The sequence below is a fragment of the Scomber japonicus genome, chromosome 3 (assembly GCF_027409825.1).
Source record: "Scomber japonicus isolate fScoJap1 chromosome 3, fScoJap1.pri, whole genome shotgun sequence".
In the NCBI taxonomy this organism is placed as follows: Eukaryota; Metazoa; Chordata; class Actinopteri; order Scombriformes; family Scombridae; genus Scomber; species Scomber japonicus.
In genome coordinates this window covers 29,555,296-29,569,679 of record NC_070580.1, presented here as the reverse complement: position 1 = coordinate 29,569,679, position 14,384 = coordinate 29,555,296, and the positions used below count along the sequence as shown (strand labels likewise).

Sequence of the window (14,384 nt, the reverse complement as noted above, 5' to 3'; positions counted from 1 at the left end):
TAAAACTGCCTTGCCTTTTGGTGAAGTAAGTGTAAAGCCCCACATCTAAAGAACATTCAGACAGGTGATTATAATTATTTTTTTTACCTAACTGGACCTCCTTCCAAGACTGTATTGTAGAGACTGTGTTTGACTGACAACATCTTTATTCACTTGTTAGATATGTTGCATATGTTTAAAGAGAGACAAATTACACTGATATTATTCTTATTAGGGCATGGAGTCCAGTGAAGGCACATCATTTCTGCCACATTCAGGACTTCAACCTGAGTGGAGATTTAATCAGCCAGAATAACTGAAAACACCTGTGTGAGTTCTTAAGAGGTTATATTTAAGGTATCTCAAAATCTTCCCACACGAAACTAAATTTGCATGGTTCAATAAGACAAGAGTTAAGAGGGAAATAGACATTGTGATTTGGATGAAATTACCCTTGAAATGTACGGAAATCAGGAATGAGAGCAAAAAGCTTTACTATAGGAGTTAGAAACCTCCTGCTAAGTCTCCTCCATCTGCATATGGAAACACATAAATCCAACTTATATTTAATATGCTTTTTGGATGAGTGTGTGTTTGAGTGAAATGACCTCAAACCTAGTGTGGTCTGACAGCATCATTCACACAATCAAGATGACAGTCTGCTTGAAGGCCTCAGATCTGTAAGTGATAGTTTATTGATTCCTCTTGGGCTGCTGTCTTTTGCCTGCCTCTTCCATGGGGGAGGTCATCAGTCAAAGTCATCAACAGAACAGCAGCCCCGGAGCTGATAGGAAGTTGGAGCTTTTCTCAAGGATACTTCGACTTGCTTACAGCGAGCTTAAACCCAGATCCTCCATTTAAAAGTCAGCTATCCTAATTCATGACTTGAGCAATTAGAATCTCAGCTGTCACTACAAAATGAAATGAAATGAAAAGTGAAATGTAGTTTCTGTAAATCTTACCCTACTTTCATAAAGGCTGTGTGCATTTAGCATCTGTTTAAATTACTTTAGATAGTCATCAGATAGGTTTAACCATATGAAAGCAATTCAGAGACTGTCACATAAAATATATACTCTTTTACATTGGTATGTCTATTTAAGGCAGCCCTGTGGCCTGCATGATGTAGTCATGCGGGGCCCCTGACTTGTCCAGGCCACCCACCTGGGCTTCTAGGAAGTGTGCTGAGAAACCTCTACTGATAGTGGACTTCAGGGTTTGGATTCCTGTGGGGTTTCCTGTGCTGGAAAGAGGATCTGTATTTATGCACAGGTGTGAGTATGTGTGTGTGTGTGTGTATATATACGTTTGTGCTGTGTGCACATGGGAGCATTTGTGAGTGAATTACTGCATGTGTGTGTGCTTACATGCATGTGTGTGCTTGTGTGTGCGCGACAGAGTCACAGTGAGGTCTTGGCAATTTCTCATGCAGGGAGATTTCTGCTGAGTGCACATTTCCACTTGGGTTTAGTCGATAGTCTGCCTTTTAAAGAAGAGCTATCAATAGCACTTTCCACAATCAAGGTGTTAAGACTGTCAGCACATCCACCAGATCTGTCAGCAGTTTTAGGATAATATTGCCAAAATTACTTTGCGATTGTTATTGTAGACATATGGGTTTTTTTTCTTAGAGCTACAATGACAGCACATCAGCTTGTTACAGCTATTAGGCTCAAGGCAGCATTTCTCTCCTGTGAGTTTTATGTGCACTTCAGTGTTTGATGCCAACATTTACTTCTGACTTTACTTTTTTACCCCTTGACAGATAGTTTTCATTAAACGCATTGAACAGAAGTTCAGCAATGAAAAGATCCACACAAAAGATACCATGACAACATGGCATGTATGCGTCTGTTTTATACACACAGGGCTCTAACCTACTGCTCTAAAGAGAGCATAACGTCACCTCAGCTGTTTTTATTTCCAACAAAGTAACTCCTTTTTTTGTTTGACCTCATCTTTTTACCCGTAGCAGCCTTGCAGGACTTCTGAAGAAACTCATCTAATGTTGTTTAGAGAAGACATTTTATATTTCAGAGCCACTTCTTTTTAAGACCATTTACCTTGTTATAATTGCCTCGGTTGTATGTGCTGTGAAAGCCATAGAGAAGGTTGATACTGTAGAAGCATTCAGAACAAACATGTACACAAACACAAGGAACCAAATACCCTGAGTGCTGTCTAATTGGAGGCATGTGTGGAGCAACCTTTGACACCCGCTGCATCATGGGAATGCTTCAATGTAAGCAGTGTGCAATTGTTTATGGAGGAGATTTATGACCTGAGGACAAACAGACCTCCATCAGTATGGTCAGCACAATGCTTGTGCAGTTAGAGAGAGCAGCTATACCCAGGAGAGACCAGGGGGCATAACAGGTAGAGCTGTGGCAGGCAGTGCTGCTCTGGCACAGCACTGTAGCTGAAGGGAATGGAAACAGATGGAAGTGTGAGATTTGCATTCAAGCAGCCTCTACTTTAGGCTGTGCTCTGCCCCAGGCTATGTCATTTGCATTGAAAAATGATTCCTGCTTCTGTCCTTCAGCTATATCACTCACTAGGGCTTATAGGCACAGATAAGTTGTGAAGGGGTGTGCAAAGATATGCTTGGATCGATGGAGCTACACTGCTCAAATCACTCACACCTGACATGAATGCGTACGGTCAGGTAGACACTGCTACTGTTCTGCTTCCACTCTTTTTTTCCACATTGGCAATTTTAATGACAAGAGATCAGTTAATCGTAAGAAATGTGTTGACAAATGCTTCTTTATTGTGTTTTCATGTGGGTTGAGATCGTTTTTGCTCTTTAGATTTAGACGAATGATCATCCAACATCATTGAGAACGGTGCTGAGTAATACTTCCAAGTCTTTCGCAGTCTGTCATGACTATAAAGCCAAATGGCTATCAGTAGCTTCTAATATGATATGTTGGCAGGGCATTACATCTACTTCCAGATATATGGTGGGATTTATTGCACAGTAGAGACAGCATGACGCAGTTCATAATGTGTAGAATATGTTATATTTGCATATATTATACATACATACATGTAACACTTAAATACTTGATTTTGGACTAGATTGAAGCACTAAATTATTGTGGTTTGCTGAAAGGCTAAGGAAGGTCAAGGTCAAAAAAGAAAAAGTTTTTGACAATTTACACAATTTAAATGAATCACATGTAGTGAATATTGCCTTTCACTGTTCTGTGTTGGGTAACATATATGACTGATTACGTTCTATCCTTGTCTGCTTGTGCTTTGTGCATCCTTTTTTCTTTCTTCTTCATAATACCTGCTTTACCTGGTGCAGTACCCTTCAAGGGAAGATAATGGTTTGCAAGACTGAATACAGATGGCATACTTCTTTTTTCTCTTCCAGTGTGTGAGTGTCTGCATGGCTGCCTCCCCAACAGTTCCAAATGATGGCATTTTGTGCACATTATTTTCCTGGCATGTCTTGTTTGTCTGCAAGATGCCCATCACTCTGAGTGGCTGCTGCTGCTGCTGCTGCTGCTGCTGGCATTGCAAACATTGCTGAGGTGTTTAGCAGAGGACAGATTTAATTAGTGTAGATGGGACTCTCCTACATGCTGGATGCTGTCATATTATCAGTCATGTGGGGGAGGACAATCCTTCATTTGCAGCATCAACACAGGACATGTGATAGCTGTGTCAACAAGATTTTCCCCTGTGATGTCAAAGTGTGTTTTTTATAGCTGGTTCAGGGCATGTTTTCATTCAAAAAGCCAGCGGTGATTACAGTAAGCCGCAGGCATGACAGATAATTTGAAAGTGCTCAGGGGCAAGTTAGATAACCCAAGCAACAAGCAGTAGATGTGATTCTTCTTCTTTTGTTCTTGTATGTGACCTTGCAAAAGTTATTCTGAATGAATATATCAGCAGTTATCCTACAGGTAGCTAAAGTTGTCACCTTTAACACAACTTAGTGAGAAATGGTAGCAGGGCTTTGTTCGTCACAAATACTACTCTGAGAGGATCCATGCACTGCACTATCTTACTATTTTTATTGTTTCAGTTAAGATCCTGTGTAAGTGGAAAGGTTTCATGGCCAAAGGGTCTAAAAAGCTACTTAGGAATAATAAGAGAATCACTCAGAGTGCATATCTTCACCAAAGCTGAATAACCCTCCAAATGCGTTCCTTTTTCAAAAACCTTGAGAAAAGCTCTAATAGTTTCTCATTCAAGTAACCACAATATACAACGTGATCCATGCTCTCATGCTCCACTGAAATTTATTGAAATCTTTCAACTGCTATTTGATATATCTTTACTTACTATCAAGTAAACACACCAACTGTTTATTTGATGGTAAATCGAGACAAAAGGAACAAAACACACCGTTTCCGTGGTAGAGGTAATCATTGTTGTTCCTTAAAAACATGAAGCCAAAAACATTTGACGGCAGCAATGTGTGTTCTGTCAGACTTAAGGGAGTGTGCATTTGCATGCTTGGATAGCAAAGAACTATTTCAACCCCACCTCCAGCCACCCTGCCTCCCCTTCCTCTAACTGAAATTAACTTGTAATGAGGCACACAGCACTCAGTGTCAGTTTAACTGTGCTAATGTTTGGGTACCTTCCAGGGCCTCAACACCAGCCGATCCCAGTATCCCAGCTCCACGTGTGGGAGAGGAACTTCCGAGGCTTCCTGTGGCACCATCAGCTGTGGAGGTGCGGGCTGATTCTGGAGACAACAGCAAGGAAACCGTTAAGGAAAGCTCTGGCTCGAGGGACATCTCTGAAGGTACAAAACTAAATTACATTGACAGGGAAGTGATGCACCTTATATTGTAGATCAAGAGTTCAATTTCAGACCAGAAAGATTAAACCTAAGCTTGCCTTGGGATTCAAGCTCATTCCACCTATGTATTATAGTGTTCACATCGCGGACAGATTGGATTGAAAACCAATTGGGCTGCCAGAGTTGCGTAAACAGTACTGTGGACCACACCATAATGACATTGGCTATATAAATTGTGTACCAGTATTTTGTTAGTACCACACATTGCATTTCTTGACCTTGATCAAAGGTGGCAAGAACACCATATTACAGACCTGTGGTCATCTTATGGTTCATTGATTTCTAAGGAGAAAGTAGCCGGATACACATATGTAGCTATAGACTCACACATATGCACAAACACACACAAACACCCACACACACACACACACACACACACACACAGACACAGTCCAAAATACAAACACAATACTCACTAGCTCACACGCACAAATTTTTCTGCCATGATTTGATTTCTACGCAGACATGACATGAATCCAATTAATTCAGGATGAGGATCAATAGAGAACCATTTCCATGAAGGAAAATTGCTTTTGGATTTTGACTCAGTCAGCAGTGCTGCTGTTATTTGAAGGTGGCTCAGAAATGAGAGATGTAAAGGAGCCCTGCAATGCTGCATGACATTTTTTATGCCCCACTCTTCTGATGTATTTTCACACACAGGCCCCTGCTGTCATTTTGAACGTGTACTGTTTATTTAAACTGAGTTAATAATAAAATTGTATTAAAGCTCTCTTCCAGAAGTCTGAAATTATAATAGAGAAAATGGGAAAAGCAAGTTAACGCAAGACTAAATAAATTGCTACTTCTGTACTGATCTTAATGAGAAATCTATTACTGTGCTACATTTGTATTTTTTTACATTTGATACTTTTTATGTTTAGTTTTTGAAAACCAGACTCCAGGAAAGATTTTGCATTTGTTTGAACCTTCTTTGAGGGCAAACTTGTCTGTTCTGCTTCAGTGTGACCAAACAAAGTTTATATGGATCATTATGAATAATGAAGTATTTCCTGTTTGTCAAAGCAACACTCCTCAGTTGTGGTAGTGGAACATTGTGATGTGATTATCTGATATTCATTCGCAAATACTTTACTGTGTTTTATAAATCTCACATTTGCAACAATTAGGAAATGTTCTATTGCCTCCAGTGACACTCTAACCTGTGAATGAATTTATAATTTATAGGAAAGCCATTGTGTCTCTGTATAGGAAAGTTCTGGTTTACCACGTTTGAAAATAAAAACCCATTTCCCCAGGAGGCCTAGTCACTTTGCAGATATGCTGATAGTCAAGTGGAGAAGTCCAAATCCAGTTGTTTTCTTCTCTATTCTGAGTCCTTTCTGAATGCACAAGCGTGGGGGAAAATGAGCAAGATCGAAAGAACATTTGTATAATCCTCTTTTGTAGAAAAAACATTTGTCTGAGTTCATCTCCTGGATTGTGTCCAAGGTTATTTCAAATTTTTGACTGAACTTTGTTGAATAATCCATGACAGAATACACATCTCCAATCAGATTAATTGAAAACAGTGATTGTTGCTGCTCAGGGCTTAAGCGAAAGTGTTGCAGACAAATCACAGTTTAAAACCAAATCAATAAAGCTCACTGAGCTAAATTAGGCTGAAACACTCTCAAAGCAGTTAATGACAAATCCTGCCGAGCGTGGAGATAGAATGGGTCAATAGCTCAAACAAGCTGGATACAAACATGTTGAGTCGCATGGACAAAGCCATAATGGCAACATGTATAAGAACCAGATTTCCCTGAGGAACCACAACTTTAAATGCAAATGATACAATAAGTATGTAAATATTCAAAGGGTGTATAAATTCCTAACCAGAGGCAAGAAGAAGATCCAGTGTCTTTTATCTTTCCAGGCAATGTAGTTTGAAGCTGTGTGTGCATGTCTGTGAGTGTGCTTTGTTTTTTTGGGGAGAAATGTAAAAAAAAAAACTCATGTAACAACAGGAGGTGCAGCTATCAAACAGAAAGGGAGATAAAAAAGATGGAATATAGGCGCCACTCTTTTTTCATTTAAAAAACAATGTTTGTTTACTTTGATGCTGCTGGTTGTCTTTACCAGCGGTACGTGCGCCTGAAGCTGAGTCGCAGGCGGCGGAGGTTTTAGAGGTGATCTATGATGATGTTCCAAGTGAGGACCCCCTCTCTCCTGATGACGGTCAGTATCAGGCACACTAATATGTTTGTTTAGGATGTCTGGCTGTTTTATAATCTTGCTGTGGACCTACTGATGTGTTGTAATTATATGTGTTTAGCAGATATCTATGAAGATGTTCAGAGGGACATTGCTCCTGTGAACGCAGACAATGGGTGGAGCTCCAGCGAGTTTGAGAGCTATGACGAGCAGTCTGATAACGAGAGCAAACAACCAACACGGAGCAAGGTATGTGGTAGTGGTGGTGGTGGTGGTGTGTGTGTTTGTGTGTGTGTGTGTGTATGGATGCATGCCTAATATGTGTGTTTATCTCACACAGATCATCCCCTGTGTTTACTTTAAATGGCATCACGACCCGTCCAGGTTGTTTTGGTTCGTTTCTTTCCAGCACTTAAAAAATAATCAAGGAGAATATTTCATCTCCTGCTCCCCTACCATAGTTTTCTTTATTTATTTATAGAACTGGAAGGAAACTATAAAGAACATGAAAAATGTATAGCAGGCTGTCGGGGGTTTATACTTTTGTTGTGGGATGAAAATAAACAGGAGGTATTTCGGTTTGAAAAGCCTTAGATCTCCATGCCTCTTCTTTGCCAAGGATGCTGTTCATCAGTGTTGTGCAGCACGGTTACAGTGTCGGTCTTCCACATGATGGCACTGTGTGCACATTCACATCGGACTGCATTTCCTTAATGCTTCACCAGCCTTTAACGTGCATGCACTGTTTCTGTTGAAGTCATGCTATTAAAAAAAGTATTGTGCTGAGTTGAATCTTTATTAATGTATAGATGTATACCTAGCTTTACATATTTTTACATATTGAAGGTGTTTGTGTAGAATATTACTCCATTGTAATCCAAGAAAAGCCTGAGATAAATCCATGCTTTGAGAAAGGGAGGGAGACCAAAGAGGGAAGAAAAAAAAACCCAAAGAAAAAAAAAACGCTTGATGTTATGGGACAGAAAATGAGTTGCTCAGGTAATTACAGGAAGGTGTGGTGTAAAAAAAGAAAAAAATCTCCCTACAGTTCTCTCTCCATGCCTGTCCCAGGCCACTGAACAAAAGGAAGAATTTAGCCTCACTGGTTGAACAATTAATGAAGAAACCTTGACTATTAGGGCCCTGGCAATACTTTTCAGCTTGCACAGCCCTCTTCAAAAACACACATTGCTTTTAATTAGTCTCGCCCGATTAATTTTTCACCAAGTGTACCTGAAGTTCTCCTCTTGTTCAGTTCACTGCTTAATTTGAGCAGCCTGGGAAAGCTGCGACAGAGTTTGCTTCTATAATATTTGCCCTAAACTGCCTCCACCCTTCCCCCACATCCTTCTCTACAAATCAGTGGCCATTAGCCTTATATAGCATAACCCCTCTGACCAAAGCATTACTCCAAGCTTTCACTCTCTATGCTTGTGATTAACTCCCAATGTTGCATAGCTTTTTTTTTTCTGCCTTCATCACTTTCCCTCCATTTCCCTTTTCTATTTCTTCTCCCTTCGCCTCTTGTGGCTAAACGCGACCTGCCCTCAATGCTCCCATCCCCCCCCCCCCTGTCCACCACCTGTAGCTCTCTCCTGAAGTGTGTCGGCTGAGGGAACGATGTGCCAGGACCAAACGTGAATTGGCCATGAGGCTGGGTGGCAAGCACAACTATGACATCAAGGTATCTCACCAGCAGCAAGAGAACACAGCTATATCACTTTTTTTTTCACCCCGTCGCAGAGCTTAAATCACTCTGCTAGATGTTTGCCAATAGGATTGATGATCACCCAGAGCTGAAATATGCTGGGTTGTATGCTCAGCTGACTCAAAGGCTTAACTGACTATCTGCACCATCCTTTCCAGCTTTCCTTTGGACTGTGACTTTCCTTTGAGACTCTCTGTCGGTCTCTCTCTCTTTCCCTGTCTGGTTTAATATCAAGACACATTTATGGGACACATCAATTATTAAATAATATTCTGCGCATTTACTTGCATAAACACCAGTGCAAACTTGCCCCCAAATAATGACCTACTTTCCTGTAGTAACATCATTTAAAAATACTACCAACCTTGGGTGTATTCTGGGTCTGTGGAGTCTGGTTGCAGGGCCTCTGTGATTCTGAGTGGAGTTTGTGGTCAGCTAAATTTTTCTCGCACTAAGCGATGCAGCTCTGTTACTCTGATGTGGAGCTCACTCTGTTACCATAATCTCTCCATGATATGCTCATAGACTCTCTGATTAGAGGCTGTACAACGACCCACAGGGAGTCGCAGATGGTGAGATTCGTGATGAGCCCACTGAGCTCCACTCCTCTCCATCTCTCTCTAGAGGAGCACCATAGGTTATCAAGTCTCCACAGCATGCCACTTTCCTCGTGCTCTCACGCTCCTTCTCTGTGTCTGTCTGCTTCTTCCAACCAGGTTCAACAGCTCATGAAGGCGGCGAGGAGCGGGACGAAGGATGGGCTTGAAAAGACCAAAATAGCCGTCATGCGGAAAGTTTCCTTCCTTCAAAGAAAGGATACATTAGGTAAAGCAGAGAAGTATGAAAACTTTGTAAATGTTGGTCAGCTGGCTTTTTTTTTGGATGAATGTTATTTTATTTTTAGTAATGGCTACTAGTTGTAAAGTTTGTCTTTTGTAACTCCTTACAGTTGACTCTTTGGCAGTTGCATGTGTGTGAAGCTTGCCAAGCCAAAGTTGTGTTTCAGGCAGATAGAGTTGAAAGTCTTACTTTTTCTTTATACAAATCCCTTCAGGGAGAAATGAAAGCGCTGTGAAAAAGAAAGATCTCACTGATTATAAACATAATAAATAAAACAGACAGGCTTTCACAGTTTTAAGACAGACAATGTGGTCAAGTAAAGTTTGTGAGAAAGAGATGGATAGAGCAACTCATGCCATACAATATAGGTTGTGTTATAGGCACCGTCGCCTGACAATAGAGGGAGATTAGCATCCATTAATGGAGTATTGAGTAGCTCCTTAAACCATAGATACCAGACTCACGCCTCAAACAAATCTCCAAGCAATCACAAAGAGGTAAAGAGGCCAGTGCTGCTATTTTTAGGTGTTGATCGAGGGGAATCTGCACGGCATTATATTTCTTTTCCACCAATCCTCTGTTATCATTCCAAAGTCTTTAATTGGAACGGTGAAAGCTTCTGGTATCTATGTCTTTATGGTTAAGGGTGAAGTGGGGATTTTTTTTTTTTTTTTGAGTTTTGAATGTCTTTGTGCCAATGCAGAGAAGAGAGTGTGTCGGATCGTGTTTTGCAGATGCACTTCTGTGTGCCTCCTCCTTTACTCCTACAGAGATACAGTAATGTTTTGAAAGTTTTTTTTCTTTTATTTCCCTAAGGCCTCTCTGCCTCTCTCTCTCTCTCTCTCTCTCTCTCTCTTTCTCCTTTTTCTGTTTCTGTCTCTTTTTCCGAGAGTACAGAAGTCTCTTCATATTTTAGAGGTAATAAACTTAGTATGTCGCAGTGTGTCTCTAGCTGCAGTGAGATCTGAAGGCTGCCTTTCTGTTGTTCCCTCTCTCTGTCTCATTCTCTGTCACACACACACACACGCACACACACATTCACACACACGCACACACACAGACACACACTCTCTTTTTAACCTTTCTTTTTTCATTTCTGAATGTCTGCAGAAGAGGAGGATGATGCAGGATACCTGGACGTAGCTGTGTCAGAAGTGAAGCACCCTCCCCCACAGTTGAGCCCCATGCCAGAAGGGCTGACCAGCCACCAGGTGCACATAAGAGGATTATTTTTTTTCTTACTTTTCTTAAATAAATACATCTACTATATGTTCAAACATGTACTGTACTAAAATCCAGCATTTCTGGGAACATATGCTGTACCCAGAAGCTGAAAGATAAGGCTCTAGGCTATCATGTTAAAAACCTTCAGTTGTTATTTCTCTATTTTTACATACCTGTGTGCACTTTTCTCCCTATCCTGTTTGGAAAAGAGGTGCGTTTTATAACAACTAGAACAGCCGCTTACATGCAAAAACCAAATGATTCAGCACTCCGATGGAGGCCTGTTCAAACAGACCTTCTTCTCTTTGAGTCTTTTTCCTCCTGTGACAAACACATGATTATAGTGCAATCCATCAACCAGCGCCATGCTTAAGTGAAAGCATACCGCACACTGCAGTCCCATCATGTCCTCTTAGTGCTAGATTTCCTGACTGGTCTGTTGTCTACGCAGGTTGTCAGACGCCATATCCTTGGCTCCATCATTCAGAGTGAGCGCAGCTACCTGGAGTCTCTCAGGAGGATCCTGCAGGTGAGCTGTTAAGTCCCTGTTGTCCTCCTCTGCCACATGCAATATCTTCACCATTTAGCCATTATGAATTACACTGAAAAGAGAAGCGGTGATATCCATCAAATTACCGAGGTGTCTCAGCATAAATAATCCTGATAAAACAGCCGTCCTCATTTTTGTGGCGGCGTGCTGATGCTAAGAGAGAAAGACTGTCAGGCTTGTGCAGGATGGGGTGCAGCCTCTCTTCTTTAATCTCTCTTTTTAGGGTGGGAAAGGAGACTTGTTATCTCCTCATCACAGAAAAAAAATAAGAGGAGCTCCTGAAATGGAATCAGCAGCAATCAATGGCTGCCTTATGCACTGCAAAATCTTTCACTGTCAAGATACAATGCACTACCTTTGTTGTCGAGTGACGTGATTGCCTGTGATGCTTTGTGAGGTTTAGGGCTTTTGAAATATCTCTTGTTATTCAGAGAGTCCAGCCAAGTGGTAAATGCAGTGTCTTCAGACAGATAACAAAAAAAGATGAAAGGCCACAAGCACAATTAGACATAGAGGGGTGTAACTTTCATTATTGCTGTAAAACAAATTGCACAGTTGTTCATGTTGTGCTGTCTGCCCCTGTTCTTTCTGCAGAGTATTCACTGGGTGTGATGGATTTGCACAGATAAGACTTGCAAAACAAAAAATACCATCACTGTTGATGAATAGATACATTTTTTGGTGTGAAATTGTGTTTTTATCTTACATAATTATTAATAATAAGGTATATTCAGATTCAAAGAAGTCATAAATTGTCATTCAGAAAGAGCCTGTCAACTCATTTTTGTAGGTTAAAATCCCAGTGAGTGCTGACTGAAGAATCAATCAATGCTCCTTCCACCATGTTGCTTTTGCATCTGTAACTCTGCTGGGAGCTGCTTTTCACCATTATTATTCTGCCTTTTATGATTATGAGTCACCTTGAGTTTTTAACATGTTTGCCAGTGGCAAATGCTGTTTTATGGGTGAATCCTTTGGATTTATTTCCTTCCAGGCGCCATGACTACATTTCCTCGATTCATAGAGATATATGTCTGTTATCCCTCAGTTGTCTATTTATGCTGCTATAAAGAAGAGATGCTTAAGGAATGTGGACTGCTGATTCATATTAAGCACATCCACCCAAACAATCACCACCTCCCCCCCCAGCACTACACACACACACACACACACACACACATATTTGCACACATATAAGTCATTTTTGGGGTATTTACATAGACTTACACATCATCCTGGAGATCCTAAGCATAACCACCACTTGTGTAAACCTAACACTAACACTAACTGTAACCTTAACCACTGACCCAAAAATCAACATTTACCAATTAGGGACACAGCTTTTGTCCCCAATCGCACAAGACATCCCCAATAAACTGGTCTTGGTCTGTTCCCCTGGTGTGTGTCCCTGAAAGTGACTTAAGCCATAACACACACACACACACACACACACACACACACACACACACACACAGACATTTCACAAACAAACTCAATTTTCTCTTACAATCTCACCAGGAATACCACAGACCGCTGATGGAAGCTGATCCTCGCATCCTGAGTCCACGGAAGATCCGGCCTATATTTTACCGAATCAGGGAGATTACACAGTGCCACTCCATGTTTCAGATTGCACTGGCATCACGTGTGGCTGAGTGGGACACCAGTGAGAAAATTGGAGACTTATTTGTTGCTTCGGTTAGTGTGCGTGCATGAGCATATTTAATATGTATCTTCATATATGGCTGTGTGAGATGAAACGCAAACTGGACGGATATTTGCTTTTGTGTGTTTCTGTCTAAAATGCAATCAAAGACTTGGATTCTGAATAAATGCTCTCATTTTCTTTTCTTGGCATTTCTGATTCCAGAGTTATAATGAGCTACAGGTTTTAGATTGAGCAAACAGGGACAGTTTACCCCAAACATGGAATCAATTACAATTGTGATGAATATCTCCACTGCATCTAATGCTCTTTGGGATATGTGTTTACAGATTCTGGCACTAGAATAATAGTGTTCAGTCTTAGTTTTCTGTTGTGAGGCTTTGCATTGTGCTCAACCATGAGGTTCACTCATTATTTGCCTATTAGAGGGGCTGATTCGACCCTCTCCTTCTCTGCTGGCCATTCTAGTGCTGTTCCATTGATATCCTAAGACCTACCACCAAATGAGGCCACACTGGAAAATCAAAGTGCTGGAATTGTGTACCTTTCATTGAGCTGCCCCTTTTCATGTGACAGTATGTCTGTACCTGCAGGGCTTGTAGCAATATCTTAGAGGCAGGATCCTGAAGAAAGGGTGCGAAGTAAGAGGGTTAATTCTTCCATGTGATTTGCTAATTCCCCAGTACTCCTCAAACTGCTACTATCAGCTGCCTGGTGTGGGTTTAATTGAGGAGAGAGAACACACCCCCTCCCACATACACACACATACACACACACACAAACACTGCCACCTCATCCCTCTTTGCCCAACCTCTTAAATGGCTCGTGAAGGGTGTTGCGGCAACTGGCATGGTAAACAAACCAATTTTTTAAAGTACTATACTTAAGTGGCCATTTTCCAGCCTCTCTTTGCATTGAAATTACCTATAGGTCACACCACAAACAAGATGGTTAGCCAGGCATTCAAGATGTCAGAGGAAATTACATGACTGTGTTTGTGAATGCTGGTATAAAGAAGAAATAATCAAACATGGCAGTGCACTAGACCCTCTTATTGTTGGTCTATTGTTACAAATTCAGATGGTTATGCTTGTTTTTGTTTCCACAGTTTTCCAAGTCCATGGTGCTGGATGTATACAGTGAGTACGTGAACAACTTCACCAACGCCATGGCTCTCATTAAAAAGGCATGCATGTCCAAACCGGCTTTTTTGGAGTTTTTAAAGGTGAGCTTTACCCCCAAGAGTATGATTATAGTTTTTTATTTTTGTCGTCTCATTTTTTTTTCTAAATTGTTTTTCTGCTCCTTTCCTTGTTTTTCTCTGTAATGTTGAGCAGATGCCGAATGTAACAAAGCCCCAAAGCAAAAGGCTTCAATAATTTATACTTCTTAGGTTTTAAGGAGACAGACAAAGCAAAGTTAATTACACAAAATA

General features: G+C 40.9%; 1 protein-coding gene across 2 annotated transcripts in view; it reads left to right on the top strand.

The window, feature by feature from the left end:
• The window catches only part of arhgef10la (Rho guanine nucleotide exchange factor (GEF) 10-like a), a 117,536-nt gene that overhangs the window by 15,377 nt on the left and 87,775 nt on the right, over positions 1–14,384 (top strand). Inside the window, exons 4-11 of one of the 2 annotated variants that reach the window (XM_053316116.1) lie at positions 4,587–4,747; positions 6,890–6,985; positions 7,086–7,210; positions 9,386–9,494; positions 10,620–10,720; positions 11,185–11,262; positions 12,802–12,981; positions 14,058–14,174. In XM_053316116.1, the coding sequence (XP_053172091.1) occupies positions 4,587–4,747; positions 6,890–6,985; positions 7,086–7,210; positions 9,386–9,494; positions 10,620–10,720; positions 11,185–11,262; positions 12,802–12,981; positions 14,058–14,174 (967 nt within the window). Of the gene's footprint in view, positions 1–4,586; positions 4,748–6,889; positions 6,986–7,082; positions 7,211–9,385; positions 9,495–10,619; positions 10,721–11,184; positions 11,263–12,801; positions 12,982–14,057; positions 14,175–14,384 lie in introns of both variants that reach the window. The other variant, XM_053316115.1, reaches the window with a different exon arrangement.